Below are 23,148 nucleotides of genomic sequence, written 5' to 3' on the forward strand. Positions count from 1 at the left end.
ATTTCCATGAAGAAAAAACACATTTTGTTAGATTTTTTTTTGGTAACTTTGGTAACAGGGCAGAATGGTTAATGGTCAACAAAGCTATCCTTTTACAATTGATGTAAAAATTGGACATTGGACATTAGATTGGTTTGGTTGCTTGCTACACAATATAATATCATACCAAACTAAATTTAACATATCTAATAATTCTCACAAGAAAACCATTTTGTGCTAATTCTTTGAAAACAAGCAGACGAAAGTATACTCTACTCAAGTCGCCATGGAAGAACGCATATGAAACAGAACAGAAAAAGAAACAGAAAAAAAATAAAAGACGTACTATTGCAAAGGTTTTTCACAACCACTTGCTTCGAAAAACGCCAGAACTGCTGTTTGGCCACACAGTGTTCATCTGTACGAGTTTATTTTTAGAGGGAATATTAATGATGATTATTCCGCCTTTCGGCTGTGTTGCATCACTCCCGACTTCATCACAACCAATAGCAATCAATTCCCTCAGCCGGAGAGGAAAACAACGCTATCATTAACGCACACAGTACAGCGTCCCCCAGTTACTGGCTCGGCTCAGAGCTGTAGTCGCTGCATTAATAAATCCTATTTATTCAGTCTGTCTCAAGAGCAATGGATATCCCAAAAACAACCAGCTTTGCACTTTCTGCATGAGACGAATGAGGAGAAATCCAAACAAGACGTCTATGAAGTATAAAACTGAACTATAGTTTCAGTTCCACTGCTAAATGTATATTCGTAAAGACCATTTCCTGAAACAGACCTTGTTACCATATCCTAATGATAGCATCCTTTTGAAGACTATTAAAGGCGTATCATTTGTATTATCAGGACACTTTTGGGAAGAAAGCCATCAAACCTCGAGACATTTCTGAGTCTGCAGCACTGGCCATGCTGTCTGTCATGAGGTCGGGCATCCAAGCATCCATCAGAGCTGATTTGAAGATCTGCCGGCTGTCGAGATCTTGAGTGGGCCGATGGTTATTCCTCAGGTAATCCACGGACTTCACATGATCCTGCTGTTCTGTGGTGAAGATGGAGTAGAAGGCCTCCAGCTACAGCCAAACAGAGAGAGAGAGACAAAGAACAACATTATCCATGAGTTTGATCATGATTTTTCATTTCATTTCATCATTTTTGTGTGTCTTTGCAAGGGAATGTATGAATTTATTTTCAATTTATTTTGGCAAGAAGGGTGTAGAAAGGAGAGAGGTGCATGCTGGGTATGACTTAGTGGCTTCTGTGTAATACTGAATGAAGCAGGAAGAAAAAAAAGATAAAAGACTGGAACAGAAGTTAATCCATGCTAGCTGTGCACACATCCAGACAGAGATTTGGGAGTGAGGTTGATTTATTCAGAGTGAAATGAACCATTCAGTCGTATATGAACATAAAAGTGTGCAAAATATTATACTAAATTTTTACAGTATTTTACTGGAGGGTAGAAGTCTTTAAAAGAATTGTATTTATAGTCATTTTATCATTCACAAAAACACATTCTTGAAAAAAAATATTGCTATTAATAATAATTATTATTAAGGGGTGGGCTATATATATATATATATATATATATATATATATATATATATTAGTGGTGGGCCGTTATCGGCGTTAACGTGCTGCGTTAACGTGAGACTCATATCGCGCGATAAAAAAAATATCGCCGTTAATCTATTCTCAAAGTTGGGTTGGGAGCTGGGTCTAAACTACGCAAGATATGATGACTTTCACTTTGATATTTTAGCGCGGATGACGGATATCTAGTTGAATTGCAATGTAGGGGGCGAGAACGAGTCTTCAACTTCTGTGAAATTACCACATCAAATGAGACGCGCAGACATGGATGCAGTTATGAAGCCGCTTCAGGGCAGGTGTGTGCGTTGCTAGACCCTTTTTACTGGGGCACGTGCCTCAGTGAAAATCTGCTGTGCCCCAGTAAAATCTCAAGTTTGAGTTATAATTTACTTTGATAATCCCGAAATAAAGACATTATACTATATGCAACAACTGAATTGACGCTTCTAAAATCAACGCAGTTTTTTGTAAGATGCACGCAGATAGGCTATCCATACCCGCGCGCCTGTATATTTTACGGGAACGCGCACGTCGTACAGCCTTTTGCGCAGAAGTACTTGGTTACACAAGTTTGTATAGTTAATTGTGTTTTAAATGCAATTGTCAAGCAGTTTGTAATGCATTTTGGAAACAGGAGATGAGCGCCTGGTCTAATGCGCCACCTGGCTTGAGAAACCCGTTCTCAAAGACTTACTTTTAGTCATTATTTGGGTAGCACACATATTCTGAATGCTTTCAGAAGAATTCAAATTAGCCATTTTAATCTAGATTAATCTAGATTAATTTCAAGATTTAATCTAGATTAATCTAGATTAAAAAAATTAATCTATGCCCACCACTAATATATATATATATATATATATATATATATATTATTATTATTATTATTACTACTACTAACTACTACTTAACAATATTACGTAAATAAGTAAATCACGAAAATAATGTTTTATACACGTATCAGTATTTTTATTATACATTTAAAATAATAATAACACTTAATACATTATTTATTTATATTTTATTATAAATTTTACACTAACAGTAAAAAGTTTTTGAACAGTAAGGTTTTTATGTTTTAAAAATGTTTTTTTTAACTCTTTTAAAGTCTTCTGCTCAGCAAACCTGTATTTATTTAATCCAAAGTACAAAAAAACAGCAAAAATTTTGAAATATTTTTTACTTTTTAAAATAACAGTTTTCTATTTGAATATATTTTAAAATGTAATTTATTCTTGTGATTTCAAAACTGAATTTTTAGCATCATTACTCCAGTCACATGATATTTCAGAAATCATTCTAATAATCTGATTTGCTGCTCAAAATAGTTATTATTAATATGTTGAAAACAGCTGAGTAGAATTTCTTTCAGGTTTCTTTAACGAATAGAGAGTTCAGAAGAACAGCATTTATCTGAAATAGAAATCCTTTGTAACATTATAAACGTCTTTATAATTATTTTTGATCAATTTAAAGCATCATTGCTAAATAATAGTATTCATTTCTATAATTTCTTTCCAATAAAAATATTGATAATAATAATAATTAATCATTCTAATATTCTGATTTGCTGTTCAAGAAATATTTTTGAATGATCATGTGATGCTAAAGACTGGAGTAATGATGCTGAAAATGTAGCTTTGATCACAGGAATATATTACATTTTAAAATATATTCAAATAGAAAGCAGTTATTTTAAATAGTAAAAATATTTCGCAATATTACTGCTTTTGCTGTATTTTGGATCAAATAAATGCAATTATAAATAATTAAAAATCTTACTGTCCAAAAAACTTTTGACTGGTAGTGCATATATAATTATTTATTTAAAATTATTATAATAATATATGTATTATTATTTAAATGAACAATTTACTGTATTTTTATTGTAAAAAACAAACGCGTATACTAACAATGTGCATCCGTAGAATGATTTTTGAAAAAGCACCATTACTGGTGAAAATCAGCACCACTTCATTATATAGAGTGTAAAGATGCTATATATACACAACACATATATACATATACACACACATGGCTTTGTTTAGAAATGAACTTGTTTAGTAAATCTTCTGAACCGTCTCATTTCCAGGAACATTTGAGCACACAGCAGATGAGTCACATTGCTAGTGTAATATTGTCTGTTTGTGTTTGAGTGCTTGCTTGCAGATGGTTCGAATATGATACAGGAGAATGAACGCGAGCCAATTTCAAGCATAGTGCACACAGCTGGAGGTGATACATGTTCATATGAATGTGAAGTGCATGTAAGCATGATTATGTGTGTCTGTGTGTGTGTGTGTGTGTGTGTGTGTGTGTGTGTGTGTGTGTGTGTGTGTGTGTGTGTGTGTGTGTGTGTGTTTTGCCAACCTGGTGGTAGGACAGGTAAACAGGTCGACTGAAGATGATCCACTCCACGACTTTACTGCAGGGAGGCGTTGTGAGTGAGCCGGTGTAGCGGTAATAACTTCCCAAGGATGATGGCAATAGATCCCTCAGTATGAACGGACCAAGATTTGTTTCCTTCTCTGTTAAATAAAAGACATAGAATAAACACTGCAAGACTGAAGGACATCTTATGAAGCCTTACTGAAGCACTCTAAGGTGCCTCAAGTTTTGGTGACATTTTATTCTTATTGTTAGATCCTCGGGTATTTAGAAATAAAAGCATCTGCTCAGCTTTCTCTTTATTTCTAGACTGTAACGTGGTGGGCAAGTTTCTGAAAAACAGTTGTGGCTGAAAAGTTTGGGATCAGATTTTTTTTAAAGAAATAAATGCTTTTATTGCGCAAAAAACACAAAGAATTGCTCAGAAGTAACAGTAAAGACCTTTTAAACGTAAAAAAAAAAATCCTTTCAAATAAATACAGTTCTTTTATGACAGTGATTTAGTGCTACGTAAAATAAAATAAAAAAGATTACAAGATTTAAGTCATAATATTGTGAGAATCAAGTTAAAATTACAAGAATAAAGTCGAAATACTATTAGAATAAAGCCGAAATATTCAGAGAATAAAGTTGAAATGTTTTGAGAATAAAGTTGAAATGTGTCAATAATTTAAATCGTAGAAATTAAAGTTACAATACAGAGAATAAAGTCTAAATATAAGAATAAAGTCCAAATACTATTAGAATAAAGCCGAAATATTCAGAGAATAAAGTTGAAATGTTTTGAGAATAAAGTTGAAATGTGTCAATAATTTAAATCGTAGAAATTAAAGTTACAATACAGAGAATAAAGTCTAAATATAAGAATAAAGTCCAAATACTATTAGAATAAAGCCAAAATATTCAGAGAATAAAGTTGAAATGTTTCGAGAATTTTAATCATAAATTCAAGGTACAATATAGAGAATAAAGTTTAAATATTATGAGAATAAAGTTGAAATATTACGAGAATAAAGTCCAAATACTATTAGAATAAAGCCGAAGTATTCAGAGAATAAAGTCGAAATGTTTAGAGAATAAAGTCAAAATGTTTAGAGAATTTAAATCATAAATTAAAGTTACAATATAGAGAATAAAGTTGAAATATTATGAGAATAAATTTGAAATATTATGAGAATAAAGTTGAAATACTACGAGAATAAAGTCCAAATTACTATTAGAATAAAGCCGAAATATTCAGAGAATAAAGTCAAAATGTTTCAAGAATAAAGTTGAAATGTTTAAGAATTTAAATCAAAAATAAAAGTTCCAACATAGAGAATAAAGTCGAGTTATTATAAGAATAAAGTCCAAATACTATTAGAATAAAGCCGAAATATTCAGAGAACAAAGTCGAAATGTTTCAAGAATACAGTTGAAATGTTACGAGAATACAGACAAAATAATACGAGAATAAAGTCAATGTTTAGAGAATTTAAATCATAGACATTAAAGTATTAAATATTTTGAGAGTATAGCCTATAGCATGCAAATAGCATTTTGACTTTATTCTCGAAACATTTATTTATTCCTAAAATAAATATTCCTAAAATTTTCACAGAAGTTCTTTTATTTAAAAAGACCATTTAAAATTCACATTCAGTTTGTTATTGTTATATGAGTCCATGTTCTTGATTCCAAAAAAGACCTTATTGTAATTTATGATTCTTTTAGAAAACTGTCTATTCTCTTTAAAGAACCTAGAAAACTTCTACTTTCTATTAGAAGTAATATGTTGTTCTGAAGAAGCTATTGCAACACTATGACCTTTTTAATCTCCAAAGAGCCATATAACCAACACAGGAATTGTATATACAGCAAAAAATTGTTCTAGATAAAAAATAAAAAAATAAAAAAGAACATCTTTAGTGCTAGGTTGCTCTGTTTTTATTATTTATTACATTTATTTGTTTTTATTTCATTTTATTATAATTGTACATTCCGAAAGCCGTGTATATGGCAGCATTTACCGTGATGGACTACCCGTTTGAGACCTGTGATGATAGGCTCAGCTGCGATATTGTCTTTCTTTGCCACCTAGAAAAAAACAAACAGACAAATAATACACAATATCAGCGATTATTCAGTTTCTCTATGTACGTCTCTAAAGAAACACAAAAAAGATGAGCTGCATTTAAATCCTGCTATTATCGAACATAAGTTTTCTCATGTTCTCTGCTTACGCAACGGTAAAAACTAGAGCACGCTGACATAAGCACCTTTTATTCAGGTTGATGGAGAAGCTCATTCAGGTCAGAGATGAAATATACTCACTTGTGCTCTCTGAGGATTCATTTGGTTGAACTAGGTGGCAATAAAAGAGCCCATGGGAACCACCAATACAGGAACTCCACATCGATTAACTATATAAAACCCCCAGGAACGGACATGTCACACTCCACATGACACCATTCGTCTAAGCACTAATAGCGGTAAGCCATAACGCTGTCACATGTGGGCGAAAGAGTTTAAGTCCACCGACGTAGGTTATTCTTTCACCGTTTGACAATGGATAAACATAGGACGCACCTGCGTTCCAGTTTCAGAGTGAAGAATAGGCTTGTCACATTAGTTAAGGTGAGTAAAAACCTCCTGTATGTGAGTGTGCGAAGCATGTTGTGAATGAATGCGGTGCCGCTCTGCAAAAAAGCTTATGTTATTTCCACGGATCATCACGCTGACCTGTTAAGCCTATTTTTCTCTATACATTCATATGACATCTCTGAATACTGAGGCTGTGCACCACAAATCTTCCTTTTTGGCTCGACTCATTAAGAAAACCGTGGATAATGTGGCATTTTCACCCTCAATAAGCACATTTGTCACAGTTAGAAAAGAAGGAAAAGTGAAAATAAACAGGAGACAATGCTGGTAGGAGCATAATGGTATATGTTTTTGCTTTGTTATGTCACTTCCTTCAACTCGTCTTTCTGTTTGTAAAAACTAATGAAAAACATTTGTGGTAATGCAATTATAATGGAGGTCTATGAAGCAAGGGATCACTCAAAAAATAAAAATTCTGTCATCATTTACTCACCTCATGTCGTTCCAAACCCTTAAAGGGATCATCGGATGCTAAACTCACTTTTACATGTTGTTTGAACATTAATGTGTGTTGACCACCCTACAATGATAAAAATCCACCTAGTGGTATTTTTTTAATCTTTAAAAGTAATATCCCTTTTTTTTAAATCAGCTTCTTTACCTTAGACCCGCCCTCACCAAACTGAAACAGTCCGACTCTGATCGCCATTGTGTCGACTCAGGTGCAGGGGAAAGACAAGAATGTCTCAGATTGAGCGATTGAGGTGTTCTGTTGTTGGATGTAATAATGAACATAGCAGTCGTCATTTATTCCCGACATTTGAGCCGCTGAAGATGCAGAGGATTACTTTCGTTTTTGAAAGGAAACCACCGATCCAGATCTACCTATGCGTCTATGTTCGTGTGAATCATTCGTAATGCAGCTTCACCCACAGCAGAAGTGATTATAAGGGTTTTTATGTATCTTTTCAAATTGCCTTTTTTAATAATATGCAAGTTTCGCAGCTAATCATGGCTAAAGTAAACATTACGGCTCGTCATCCTATGGCAGAGAGGGGCAGGGCAAGCAGAGCTCATTAGCATTTAAAGGAACATGCAACAGATTAACTCGCTCTAAAAAGGGCTGATTTTGACTAGGTAAAAAGATGGGTTTTTACACCATTGAGACATTTTAACCAAAGTATGTGATGGACTTCTCATTAAGACCCTAAAGAATCACCCATGATTCCCATGACCCCTTTAAGAGCTTTGTTCATCTTCAGAACACAAATTAAAATATTTTTGATGAAATCGGAGAGTTTTCCGACCCTGTATAGACAGCAAGACCGTTCAAGACCCAGAAAGGTAGGGAGGACATCGTTATTATAGTCCATGTGACATTGGTCGTTCAACCTTAATTTTATGAAGGAAAGAAAACAAAAATAACAACTATATTCACGCACTTTGAAGACTGACACAGTTTTGCGCACAAAAAAGTATTCTTGTAGCTTCCTAAAATTAAGGTTGAATCACAGATACAACAGATACAATTTTATGAACGTGCTTACTACCTTACTAGCTTTGAATGTTGTAGCTGCATTGCTGTCTATGCAGGGTCAGAACACATCTTACAGGACTGGAATGAGATGAGGGTGAGTAATTCATGACAGAATTTTTTTATTCCTTTAAGCATTTATGTAAAGTTTTCTACAATACTGTTCAAATGTTTGGGGTTAGTAAAATATATATATTCTTAAAGAAAGTAATACTTTTATTCACATTAAATTGTGAATAAAGATGTCTATTTCATATAAATGTTGTTCATTTCAACTTTCTATTCATCAATGAACCCTGAAATGCATCACAGTTTCCACAAAAAATCGACAAAAAACAGTTTTCAACACTGACAATAATAATAGTTTTTGAGCTCCAAATCTGCAAAATAGAGTGATTTCTAAAAAATCTTGTGACACTGAAGACTGGAATAATAATGCTGAAAATTCATCTTTGCCATCACTGGAATAAATAAACTGTAAAACATATTAAAAAGGAAAACTGTTATCTTAAATTATAATTATATCTTACAATATTACTGTATTTTTTATACCGTTTTGGTAAGCAGAAGAGATTTTTAAAAACATTTAAAAAAATATTTTGTGAACACTAAAATTTGTGTTGTATTAGCTGTTAAGTTGTCTAAATCATTCTTTCAGTGGTCAAACTACTTCTCTAGAGGATAAATGTCTGATTATTCAGAGCCAGATGGAAAAACCAAAATAAAGTCTGCAGATTTTCCACAAAAATCTGCAGACTTTACTTTGATTTTCCATCTGGGCCTGCATAATCAGACATTTATCCATTAGAAACCACATTAATGCCCCTAATATACTGAACTATTAGAGATATATGTGACCCGTTCCAGCAAAATGAGACGGACTGAGCACATTTTCAAAAATGAGTTCTTTTTATTCACATCCTCCATTGAAATACCTTCAAAATTATATAAGACTTGCTGGAATCGGACAAAAAATGCAGTTTGAAAGCGATAGAGTCGGCAGAGTTGATTTTGAGAAAATTCGAGTTAAAGTTTTTTGAAGATTCGAAAGTAAAATCACCAAGCAACGTTGCATATTTTTCTCTAATTAATTTCTTAATAATAATTACTTTATTATTAATCCCAATAATGTTTTTTGTAATTATCTTTGTCATTAAAAATAAGAACAAAGACACAAACAAACAGCAGGCTCTAATTAAGAGCAGTGAGTGATTGTGTCTTTTCTTTTAATGTTTGATTAACATTAATATTCCAATAAAAAAAAATCCTGATCATTTATTCACCCCCATGTCATCCAAGATGTTCATGTCTTTCTTTCTTTAGTCGCAAAGAAATTACGTTTTTTTGAGGTAAACATTCCAGGATTTTTCTCCATATAGTAGACTTTCTCTGGTGCTCAACAGATCTAAGGTTAAAAATGCAGTTTCAAAACAGCTTCAACGGGCTCTACACAAATAATCAAAAACAATCAGTTATTTTCTAAAAAGAAATTACAATTTATATACTTTTTAACCCTAAATGTTCATCTTGTCTAGCTCTGCGTGAACTCTGTGTATTCTGGTTCAAGACAGTTAGGGTATGTCGGAAAACTCCCATCTCACTTTCTCCTCCAACATTAAAATCGTCCTACATTCTTCACAGGCTTCAGAACAACGTGAATATAAGAGACCACTGGCACGTCAACTTCAGCCTCTTTCACACAGCGACGGATAATGTGTCCCATGATTTGTTCCGGAGTTGTTTGATTTGGTTCATTCACAGTTGTTTTCCGGAATCTGTGCGTGCTTTACACACAACCCATAAAGACATGTGACGTTTGGATGTGAGATGTAATGCGACGCGTACGTTTCACTAAACTGAAACTAACCTGAACAAACTGTGCTTCAGCGCTGATAGTGCGGAGCTGGCTCTGCCCGATCGCCGCTTCATTCCACTTTGCACGTATTTTTTCGTCGTGAAGAGTCGCATGATAACGTGCATCATCACTACAAAACTGCCTTTATGGTTCTGGCTTTTGTTCACACGGCGCTCGTTCCCGTAATTTTCCAGAATCAGAGCGCATTGTGAAAGGGGCTTTACTGAAGCAACAGTTATGTAGCTTACTGCATTCGGTGTTTGAAAAAGAAAAAACATTAATGATCATTCTGAAATATCCTGTTGAGTATCAGCAGGCTAGGCTCTCTCTATGGCTCTGGGCTCGGCTAAAGCATACATGACCGTAGTTCCCTGTGATTGGCCTGGCTGTGCGTCACTCAGAAAACAACAGGCCAATCAGAAGAGAGGCTCATGAATATTAATTAGATGGGCCAAAATCGACCTGTTTTTGACAGAGCTCCTAAAAAAGGAGCTGTAAAAATATATTGAGATGGATTTTGGCACTTATACCGCAAATATATATTCTTAAGGACATCAACAACTAAAATAAACCTCCAGAAATGTGTACAATATGGGACCTTTAAAAAGTGTGTAAATATTAATTGGAAATATTAAAAGAAAATGACCAATTGTTTCGCTAGATAAGACCCTTATTCTTCGACTGGGATCATTTAGAGCCCTCTGAAGCTGCATTTTTAACCTTCAATTCGTTGAGCACCATTGAAGTCCTGGAATGTTTTCCTTAAAAAAAATGAATTTCTTTGCGACTGAAGAAAGAAAGACATGAAAACCTTGGATGGCATGGGGGTGAGTAAATTATCAGGAAGTTTTTATTCTAGAAGTGGAATAATCCTTCAAGACCAACTGTAATGCATGGATTTAATATAATGTTACACATCAGATTTTTCCCCAACCATTAACTAAACGTCCATGTAAGACATAACAGATTATGTTTGTGTGAATCTCATTTAATTACTATTTGAAGCATTGGGATCACTAGAAAAAGGCTTAATGAACTCATTTTAATAAAAACCCCAAACATTTTTCACTTCTTTTGCCTGTAGCTCAAAATTCTTTCTCGTCAGAATACGTAGTTATTTACATGTTCATTATTGAACAAAGATTGCATGAACCTTTGAACAGACATGGTTAGCAGGCCACTTCTTCATGCCAGTCACTCGCAAAGTCTTGCAGCTACACTTCTAAAGCAGTTTAGTCGTACTTCAACTTTTATCCTATTGCAATGTCTTGCCCCATGGACTCTCATTATTCTTTGAAACTGAAGCAAGAAGCTAGTTTATTCTATGATACTGTGAGAAGAGCAAGAGGGAAAGATGGCTAGAGGGCAGCAGAAGATGTCTGCGCTTTCTTCTACCTGTTGCTAATGGAGAAAATAGACCCTGGGGCTACATGGGCCCAAACCAAATCCATCTGATGTTTTTAGTCTCTTTCTCTCTGACTCTGGTACCACAAGCTCTATTTCAGGGGCTGGTAAACACTGGAAAAAAAAAAAAAAAATCAAAGAAGATCTTCACCTGAAAGAAGACAGCCATGGCGGCGATGATTCGTCTCTCCTTTATGGCGGTGCTCAGACTGTCAAAATCATCTGAATTGTAGAAATAAATCTGCATCTATGAGGCAAAGAGATGAGAACATGGTTTTATAACCGCATTCTTATTTGACAGGGTATGAAACGGCTCACACTAATGTTCTGCTTTGACTTTCCTGTTTGGTAAACACAATGCATTGTGGTATCGAAATTGGTACAGTATGCTGTCAAATCCTTACGAATTGATATTCCTCTTATCATCTTCACACGCACAATAACTGCATATCTGTCATATCCTACTTCTCTCATCACTCCACATTTTGACATCTGAGACAACTAAGGATTATACGCTTTCTCTCCGAGGACGGATTTAGGAAGAAAGCGAACCTCAGAAGCAAATCCCCTCGGCGCGGCGCAATAAACAACGTGTCTTTGTTGCCTTAAACATTGTCTCTGAACAAACGCACAAAGTGCCATGTGTCAAATAAATGCTAAATCTACTATTGCTGAAAAAACAGGGACGATCGTACAAAGAGAGAGAGAGGAAGAAAAAAGGAAAGCGGGATGAATGGCATGTCAAAGCTCACAGCAGCTGAGCAATCGTGAAAGAGATCGTTGAAATGCAGGGAATAAGATTAAGCCTCGCTATGACAATCACGTTCCAATTGAGCTTATTCTCTGGCAGCCTTTCGCGCGCCAACATTATTTGCCTGACGATGTTGTTCTCTCTTCATTTTACATTGTAGACTTCGCTTTAGCACATTTCCCTGGTCATTTAATGATGCATGTATGAAAAATAGCAAGCTCTCATTTTAGACCACTGGTTTTCAACTGACGGGCGGCAGTCTGTTCTGACAGGAAAAGAGAAAACAATGCTAAACTTTTTGAAGCTAGACAAATTTGCTATGGTAAAGTATATGGCACAAAATACATTAAAAACAGGTGACAGGTTTAGTATTGGCCTGTAAAAGATGCTATATTGCTGTTATGTTGTTGCTAATGTGTTATGGGTGGTTTTTAGCACTTTCTGTGTAGTTGCATACTAACACTCTGATACCTTGATATGAATTTATAGTAGGTACACTACCAGTCAAAAGTTTTTTAATAAGATTTTTAATGTTTTTTTTTTAAAGAAGCCTCTTTTGCTCACCAAAAATTCAGAAATATTTTTACCATTTAAAATAGCTGTTTTCCATTTAAACATATTTTAAAATGTAATTTATTCCAGTAATGAAAGCTAAATTTTCAGCATCATTACTCCAGTCTTCAGTGTCACATAATCCATCAGAAATCATTTGCTGTTCAAGAAACATTTTTCATATTATTATTATTATTATCAATATCAATATTTAAAACAGTTGAATACATTTTTCATGATTCTTTGATAAATAGAAAGATCAAAAGATCAGCATTTATTTGAAATGAAAAGCTTTCGTAAGTTTTGTTTTTATTTACTATACCTTTCAAAAGCTGTCAAAAGTCAGTATACATTTTTTGCTTGTTTTTGGGAAATCAATTATAGAAATTAATATTTTTATTTAGCAAGGGTGCTTTAAATGGATCAAAATTATTGTTACAAAAGATTTCTATTTCTGATGAATGCTGTTCTTTCTGAGCTTTCTATTCATCAAAGAAGCTTGAAAACATTCTACTCAGCTGTTTTTAACATAATAATAAATAATAATAAATGTTTTTTGAGCAGCAAATCACAATATTAGAATGATTTCTGAAGGATCATGTGACTGGAGTAATGATGCTAAAATTCAGATAAAAAAATTTAATAGTTTAATTTAATAGTAAAAATTTAAATTGTTAAAATATTTCAGTTTTTGCTTACTTTGGATCAAATAAATGCAGGCTTGGTGAGCAGAAGCGGCTTTTTAAAAACATTAAAAATTTGACTGTTCAAAACCTTATGACTGGAAGTGTATATGGATTTGCTCACTTGTTTTATAATCATCCAAACAAAAAACACAAGCCAGATGACTTAAAAATGAAATATATTCCTCCTCAAAAAGATGCATGATGTGAAATTCGATTAACCCTATAAAGCCTACAATATATATATATATATATATATATATATATATATATATATATATATATATATATATATATATATATATATATATATACACACATACATACATATCTGACACATGAACCCAAGGCCTTTGAATTATCAGCATGATCAAAAGTTTGCTGAAAATCCTGTTGCAAAAAATCTTCTGAATGCAGTTTGCCCTCTGACTGATACCTCTTACTTTTTAGCAAGTAAAAGGCCTTTTATTATATTTCTAAACATGTCTGTTGTGGTGCACATGTATATTTACTACGAAATATTTAATTATTAGACTGAAACAACTAATCAAAAAAGCATTTAATATCATATTAAGACATTTTTGGGAGATACAGAGTGACAACTGTTATTTATATACATTTATTATATGTAATCTGTTCTCTTATTGATTTGAGAAGTGAGTTGTCTTTACCAAATTTGTGACCCTGGACCACAAAACCAGTCAAAAGGGTCAATTTTTTGAAATTGAGATTTATATACCATCTGACAGCTGGATATGTAAGCTTTCCATTGATGTATGGTTTGTTAGGATGGGACAATATTTGGTTTAGATACAAGTATTTGAAAATCTGGAATCTAAGGGGTTTAAAACAATAACACATTGAGAAAACTGCCTTTAAAGTTGTCCAAATGAAGTTCTTAGCAATGCATATTACTGATCAAAAAGTTTTGATACATTTACAGTAGGAAATTTACGAAATATCTTGATTGAACAATGTTTACCTAAGAAAAATCAATAATTTTGACCCATACAATGTATTTTTGGCTATTTCTACAAATATACCCATGCTACTTAAGACAGGTTTTGCGGTCCAGGGTCACATTTTATACATTTTTTTCTCACTTTGGGCCTCTGATCAAGCTCTATATTCTCACTAAATCACACTATATAAGCCATAAAAGCCTTATGTACTGAATCTGCACTTTTTTAATATTTTAAACCAACACTTGATCTAATGTTTCAATAAACTGTTTTCAAAAATTGATTTTCACGTCAGGCTTTACAGGGTTAACATCTGTAATGCAAGCAGTATGTGCCAAAGTTTAATACCTTGGGTTAAGAGTTTATTTAAATACTAATGCTGATGCTTGCCTTGGCAAGCAACAGTAATAAAAGTGGTAAAAAGGGCAAAAAATAAAATTAACATTATTGCTGTTGTAGTTTAATTTACTGTGCCAGTTTTGAGCCAGAGGTCAACAGAAGTCGTCAAGAGATAATTGGATGCATCTCTTCTCAGTCTCCGGCTTCAGTGCATTTGGGTTTTAAATTGCTAGATAATGCTTAGCGGCTATCCGGCGGCGTACGGATACACATCAGTTGTATTTCTGTGTAAAATGGGATTTATAGAGCGAAGTCGATTCGTCTAATGAGAAAGCGCTGCCAGAGAGGTGGAGCCAGCCCAGGTCGTCTGACCTCGGTGCCAGCTAATTTCCAACAAACTTGGACTGATGAATACAAATGATTTCGCTTTCCCATCCTCCAAATTGTTGTTGTGTAGACACTGTATTGATAGAAAAGAAATACTGCTAGATCATGGATAAATGCCAGTAGGGTTTGCCTCAAGAATTTAGGCTTCATTTTTACTCTGAGGATATTTTGACCTTGTTCGAATACCAAAATGAAATGGAATTAAATAAAAAAGCTATTTCTGTAAGGGAGACTGGTACACCCTTGGCAAGGCAACAGACATGTCAAAGGAACCCAGGGCATTTCAGGCAAAAGCTACGTACAGAAAACTAACCTCTAAACAAAGTAATTAAGACCAGACAATGTCAGAAGGGGTGGACAATGAATTAAAGCGCTAATAAAGAGAAGAAAGAATAAAGGTAAAGTCTTTAATGAAAACCAATCAGTCTCCTTCAGGCCTCTTTTAAATCACTGACTTTAATGGTGTCCATTTATTGTGTCTTCACAGAGGGAAATATATTACTCATTTATCACTAAACCTCATTAGCCAATTAGCTTCTTCCAAGAGCCAATACAGAGTTTATGGTGACCAAAAGTAAAGCAGAGCACAAACACGTTCAGCTAATGAATCAAAATGGGACAGAAACCATGTGCGGAAACAAAAAAGGCCAGCATACACTCGACTTAACATGCTCCTGCATATAATGTGTGATGATTACATAACGATATTTAACTTGAATCCAGTGGTGCATTAATTTTCTCAGAAATCTTAAAACGAAAAATGATTGCAGTGTACAGTGTTTCTTGCACCTAGTTCTCAAACTTGAATGTGCATCCAGTGTTTCAAGGGCGAACAGAGACGGTTTACAATCAAGAGCTAAAACTAATATTACAAAACACAATATTTGCAAGGCAAAAGAGACACTTTTGGAACTGTAAGGTTGTCGAAAACAAGTAAAGGTGCCCTGCAAAGCATAAAAAGGAATACGATTTAATTAAAGATTTAGGGCTTTGCATTGTTGACTGAAATGAGCACTAAAGCTCAGTACTTCTTTTCTCATATCCACAAAATTTAGAAAACATAAATAACAAAAATAATAATATATATGTGTGTGTGACCCTGGACCACAAAACCAGTCTTAAGTGGCACTGGTATATTTGAAGCAATAGCCAAAAATACATTGTATGGGTCAAAAAAATATTGATTTTTCTTACATGCCAAAAATCTTTAGGATATTTAGTAAAGATCATGTTCTATGAAGATATTTAGTAAATTTCCTACAGTAAATATATCAAAACTTAATTTTTGATTAGTAACATGCACTGCTGAAGACTTCATTTGGACAACTTTCGACGATTTTCTCAATATTTAGATTTTTATGCACCCTAAGATTCTAGATTTTCAAATAGTTGTATCTCATCCAAATATTGTCCTAACAAACCATACATCAATGGAAAGCTTCTGTATTCAGCTTTCAGGTGATGTGTAAATGCCAATTTTAAAAAAATGTACCCTTATGACTGATTTTGTGGTCCAGGGTCACACAGACACACTATTACATGCATTATAGCACTATTACAAAATAATTATAAAATATCTAAAATAATTATTACAACAATTGAAATCGTACTGAATAGAAACAATTCCACCTTTTATAGATAAACTGGTGAAGAAGACCAGAACTCAAATAATTTTAAAAGATAACACCCTGAGACAAGAAGGAAGCCAAATATCCTTGCTCTTCTGTGAAATATAGCTGCCGCACCATCAAGTCAATAAAAAAACATTGATCCCAGTTTCATTGAGAGGTTCTTCAATTAGTGCAGATTAGTACACCACTTTCAACCTGCTCAAGTCAAGGTGGAATCCTTGAACTTTATTGAAGAAACCCATTTAGTAACGTTATCCTCCTCGTCTAAAATCCACTCCTAATGAGATTTTTTAAATGTGAAAGTGGGTGGTTTAATGACACAAGGACTGCTGTGAACAGGATTTTGTAAAGACACAATGGATTCCTTCAGGCCTCCAGGACTTTTGGCACCAGGCACAACATTTTTCTTTGTTTATGAGATATTTGAGATATTGATCAAATTTCCAGAGCTGTACTAATGGCACCAACACACCGAAAGACTCTTAAACTTGCATTCATAAGGATGTGGAACTGATGATTTTTCTGAGTGTAATTGACGTACTTATGGACACACTCACCTCTACTGGAAACTTCTTTCCATTGATACTGTGCTCAGAACCAGCTGACCCATTGGTGCTGCCCCAGTGAAACTCCACCTTCTCCGCTTTGAAGCGTCCCGGTAGGCCGGCTCCTCTCACAAAGTAATCATTCTTCAGAGCAATAGACACTGGAATGAAAAAGAAGACCAGACGAGAGAGTGAAATACTTTTAGAAATAGTTTACACGCACCCTGCAGAATCTGCAAAATGTTAATAATTTTACCAAAATAAGAGGAATCATAGAAAATGCATGTTTTTTGTTTTGTTTTTTTATTACTGATCTGAATAAGATATTTACATAAAGTCATTTACATACAGTCCACAAGAGAAAATAATAGTTTAATTTATAAAAAATGACCCAGTTCAAAAGTTTACATACACTTGATTCTTAATACTGTGTTGTTACCTGAATGATCCACATTTTGTTCAGTGATAATTGTTCATGAGTCCCTTGTTTGTCCTGAACAGTTAAACTGCCTGCTGTTCTTCAGAAAAGGTTTTCAGTTCCCACAGACTCTTTGGTTTTTCAGCATTTTTGTGTATCTGAACCCTTTCCAAAAATGACTGTATGATTTTAAGATCCATCTTTTCACACTGAAGACAACTAAGGGACTCATATGCAACTATTACAGAAGGTTCAAACACTCACTGATGCTTCAGAAGGAAAAAACAATGCATTAAGAGCCGGGGAGTGAAAACTTTTGAACATAATGAAGATGTGTAGACTTCTCTTATTTTGCCGGAATACCATATTTTTTTTCATTTAGTACTGCCCTTCAGAAGCTACAGAAGATACTTTACATGTTCCCCAGAAGACTTAATAAGTTAAATATACCCTAATTGTCAAATTCAAAAACTTTGCATTGAGTCAACTATTTTATCTTTTTGTATGTTGACAACGGACCTTTAAAACAAATAATGATGCAGATGAAACTGAAAATGCACTTTGCAGGCCAGAGCGGACACATCAAAATGAGCTCCATGGGCTCTCCTGGCACAGACCGTCACATTATACCGCATTAAGAGTTGACCTCTTGACTCTTTAAAGCCTGGATTGGTAAACAAATTGAAATATCTTCCATTTCTTCAGCTGGGTAGACTCAGAAACAGGATAACTACTTCGTACAACTTGGTTTTCCATGGCCAATTAAAAAACTTGGTCAAATTCAATGCTGTTTTAAAACATTCTGGTCATACGCAGCAAATAATCCCTATGCATTACTGATAACTTACTTGTTAATAAATCAGAATATTAACAATTTCACAGTGAAATCATGAACCTAGAATCACCTTACAAATACCTTATAATTGCCTCTACATTTTAGGCTTGGATAGGAGAAATTAAAAATTGCAATTACAATACAAATTGCATATTTCACTATTTAATCAGTTTAAATTCCTAATTAATAGATTTTCATTCATAAAACATTATCACATCGTGTTAAACTAGACTAAAAGTTCAGAGCTCTACCATACTTCACTAGAATGGGTCAAGGCCATTTCATGTCCTTTGTTGAGTGTAAAAAAAAAAAAAACTAGGAGGAACCACTCAAGAGCATCTCACATCAGAAAAGCTCTCGTGTGGAGATCTCCGTTTAATTCTTGAGTAAACTAAAGCATTGGGGTGAGAACAAACAAACTGATTTAGGCGGATCTGAGGAATGTTTGTGGAGAGATGGGATCTTTTGGTGAATACACATATATTGCTGTATGCACACACTGGGCTAAAGACTCGTGGTACTCAGGAGACGCTCGCGATGCTGGGGTTTTAAAGGATCTAACGCAGTGCTCTGTAAACAGTAGAGAAAAGCTCCTATGGTAATTATGCCACAGCGCATTTATGGGCCTGGCGAGCGTTCCCGAAAACCTTCTTCGGAGTAAATATAGCACTCTACAGTGTGCCATTCTCAAAATCACTGCTAATTAAAACAAAGAGAAAGCAACATTTGAAATGTGCAAAGTATGCTGTCATACCATCATCCTGGCCTAGATTTAGGTTTGCAGACCAAAGTAGATGATTTTTGGAAAAATTAAAAAATGCATTAGATAGATAAGGTTTTTCATGGCCACCAAGTTTATATGTGGAAAAAAAAAATCTAATACAATGATGGTCAAGGTTCTGAAACGAGAGCAGACGAGTATTATCAAAAGGGCTACGTTTCGTTTTTTGGCGAACCTGTTTTGCCTGTGTTCTTCATGGTGGTCCTGTTTGACGACTTGGCTTCAAAGCCATCCAAAGTGAGCTCCTGGCACTCCTGAGAGACCTGGGTGTCCTGATCTGGGATGTCCACCGGAGATTGATTCCTTTCACCGCATTCTGGATAAGCGGAGGCCCATCTTCGTGGTCCGTAGGTACCTGTGAAAGAAAATGGAAGAAAAAAAACTTTACATTTGGATCACATTCACACTTTGGCAAAAGCACTCAAGCTATACATTAAGCATGTACAGTTAACGTTTTTAACGTTTTGTTGTGTTGCTACCTTATGATAAACTGTTTTTTTCCACATCAATCTACACTTTATACACCAAAATGGCAAAGCAAAAAACAGGTTTTCAACATCTTTGCAAATTTATTAAAAATAAAAAACTTAAATGATTCCATTGCATAAGTATTCATACTCTTATCTGGGACAGTTGAAATTTAGCTCAGAAAATTTTGCTTGTAGATGTTATTACACTTTGAGTGAAGTTAACCTGTGGCAAATTCAAATGAATGGGTATGATTTGGAAAGGCACACACGTCTTAATGAAAGGTTTAACAGTTGAAAATGCATATCAGAGCAAAAACCAACCCCTGAGCTAAGAAAAAAAAACTGTCTGTAGAGCTCAGAGTCAGGACTGCATCAAGCCACACATCTGGGAAAAAGTTCAGAAAGAATTATGCTGCACTGAAGGTTCACAGAAGCATGTAGTTTCTGTTACCCTAAATGGAAGAAGTCTGAAACAACCACGACTCTTTCTAGAGCTGGCCTCTTGGCCAACATGAGCAATTGATGGAGAAGGGCCTTTGCTAGATTGGTGACCAAGAAGCTGATGGTCACTCTAGTTGAGCTCCATGATCATACTGTATGTGCAGATGGGAGAAACGTACAGAAGGACAAACATCACTGAAACACTCCACTGATCTAGGCTTTATGGCAGTGTGCCAAGACTCAATCCTCTCCTCAGTGAAGACACATGAAAACACACTTGGAATTTGCAAAAAAAGCACCTAAAGGACCCTCAGACTGTGAGAAACAAGATTCTCTGATCTGATGAATCTCAATTCCAAGCATCATGTTTGAAGAAAAACCAGGTACTGCTAATCCCCTGCAGAGTACCATCCCAAAAGACAGAGCTTGAGAGATGAAGAGGTGAGGAGAAGAATGGCAGATAATTGCCAAAAGTTGATGTGCAAAACTTGTCGCATCATACCCAAAAAGAGTTAAAAGGTATGAATACTTATGAAATGTACTTATTTCAGTTTTTTATTATTAATAAATGTATAAAGTTGTGACAATTCTGTTTTTGCTTTGTCATTATGGTGCATGGAGTGGAAATCGATGTGGAAAAAAGTAATTTAAAACAGTTAACATAAGGCAGCAACATAAAACGTGCAAAAAATGAAGGGGTATGAATACTTTCGCAAGGCACTGTATGTAGCACCATTCCTTTAAAGGGATAGTTCACACAAAAATGAAAATTCTGTCATTAATTACTTATCCTAATGTCATTCCAAACCTGTAAGACCTTTGTTCATCTTCAGAACACAAATTCAGATATTTTTAAGAAATCGGATAGCTTTCGGACCATGCATATACAGCAACGCAACTGAAATGTTCAAGGCCTAGAAAAGCAGTAAAGATGTTCTTAAAATAGTTGTTTAAAAGTATTCTTGTAGCTACATAAAATTAAAGTTTTTTATGGACTATTTTACTACCTTTCTAAGCCTTGAACATGTCTTTTGTGTTGCTGTCTATGCAGGGTCAGAAAGCTCTTGAATTTCAACAAAAATATTTTAATTTGTTTTCCAAAGAAGAACGAAGGTCTTATGGGTTTGGATAATATGAGAGTTAGATTTTAGATTGCAGTTCATATTAATATACAGCATTTCATCACCTTTTAATCACATTTTTCCTTCACTAGTTCATTTGAAAAGGTCCTGCGGTGTGGCAAATTACTTTTTAAAAGCGAAAATATTTCAAGTGGTTTCTCAGTTAACATGCGGCCTCATAATAAATAAAAATAGCATGCCTAATCATTTAAACTGTAAAAAAACAAAACTGAATTTGCAAAATGCTGTTTTAAATTGAGTGCATCATGTCACACACCAGGCCAGAATTAATTTTTTTCTCTGTTGACTAAACATTGACTCATCTCTGTCGAGCAGTTGAGGGGAAGTACACATTTGCAATGTAAATCTGAATTAGCAAAACACAAATTCAATGCAAACTTTTTGTGCACATAAATCCCTCTTCTTGTGAGCTATCGTTTGATACTCCTCAGCCATCTGTGTTGGTCTAAGACAAAGAAATATGAGCACACATGTTCTGCAAACATGCAGCGCTAAACTGATGAATGGTTTCATTACCAGTGGTGGCAGACGTATCAGAGTCCATGTCATAGTGGTGTATGTAAATTGCCTCCTAATGGTTAATGCTTTGCGCATCAAATTAAGTCTCCCACACAGTATATGAATAATAATCGGTGACATGTGGAGGGTTGCGGTAAACAGCTATTTGTCTGGATGGGACTCTTAAGAGCAGTAAAAACAATTGAGTTTCTCTTTAACAAGCTATCTATCGCTTGCCTTACTAAGGAAGACCTTCATTTTAATGGCCATTTTTCAGCTTCCTGCAAGGACAAATGTACACAGCAATATGTTATTATAATTTCTGAAGAGCAGTTATGGGGCGCCCGAAGCTAATCACTCCAATTTTGGGACCTGCTTTTCCAATCAGATTAAACAGACTTTGCTATGGCAACCTGAATACTCTTAGTCACAAGAAGGTACGAAATTTTACTAACCACTATAATTTAATCATCAGCACTGCTCGCGCTGAGATTCTTTCCAGCCTAGATAGTGAAAAGTGGGAGGAGAGGAGAAAAACCTCACGGGATTGGTTCAAAAGGAGCACGGTTGCCATCGCAACGCTATCTCGTGAATGCGCTGACCTTGTGCCAATCAAACGCATAGTCAAAAATGGGCTTGCGTTTTGAAGCAATTGTTGAGCAAATGTATTTTATGCCAGAGGTTCAAAGACGGTAGCTCATCAGATTTGCCCTCAGGCTTGAGGGTCTGATCGTGGTGTCAAGAATGATGTTGTCTCTAATCTTCTAGGTTAAAAGTCTGTCGACTCCCAACTGAGCTCAGTCATGCTTATTTTCCCTGTCGATAGACTTTATGACATCCGGATGATATTTTAAGAGACACAAGTTCGTTTGACAGAGTTTGGCTTGTGTGACTGGCGTGGGTCATTGGTGAGCAGCAGAATACGGAAAACTGTTTTCACACCAACCAAACAAATCAAACACTGTCAAACAGAAATGGGTCTATAAAAGAAGCTCTAGTAGTCCACACTAAGAAATCAATATGGAGTACCGTATATTTTACACAACAATATTTTACTCGGCAATATACATTAACCAAAATAGTTCCAAACAAATTCAAAGTAGAATCAACCTTACGATCAAAGTAGCATTTTCAAGCAACACAGCACAGCCTTCCTTCCTGAAAGAATCAGCGTTTTTTTTAACTAATTTGTTCAGTAAATGATTCAGTGACTCACTAATTGACAATCACTTGTTGCATTTCTGAATGAATTGATGCTTTTGAACAAAGCGACTGGGTTGCCTAAATGACTCAATGATTAACTTCTAAAGATAGCCACAGAAAGCCACTGAATAATGCCTAAAATATACAGATAAATAA

The 23,148-nt window shown here is 34.8% G+C and overlaps 1 protein-coding gene across 1 annotated transcript in view; it reads right to left on the bottom strand.

The window, feature by feature from the left end:
• Positions 1–23,148, bottom strand: part of ca16b (carbonic anhydrase XVI b) — a 134,276-nt gene that overhangs the window by 43,639 nt on the left and 67,489 nt on the right. The window contains exons 3-8 of the mRNA XM_073851284.1: positions 19,414–19,593; positions 17,217–17,365; positions 11,506–11,601; positions 5,988–6,054; positions 3,961–4,118; positions 875–1,070 (exon numbers count right to left, since the gene is read on the bottom strand). Coding sequence (XP_073707385.1) covers positions 875–1,070; positions 3,961–4,118; positions 5,988–6,054; positions 11,506–11,601; positions 17,217–17,365; positions 19,414–19,593 — 846 coding nt within the window. The remainder of the gene's footprint in view (positions 1–874; positions 1,071–3,960; positions 4,119–5,987; positions 6,055–11,505; positions 11,602–17,216; positions 17,366–19,413; positions 19,594–23,148) is intronic.

This window comes from Garra rufa, chromosome 12 (genome assembly GCF_049309525.1).
Source record: "Garra rufa chromosome 12, GarRuf1.0, whole genome shotgun sequence".
In the NCBI taxonomy this organism is placed as follows: domain Eukaryota; kingdom Metazoa; phylum Chordata; class Actinopteri; order Cypriniformes; family Cyprinidae; genus Garra; species Garra rufa.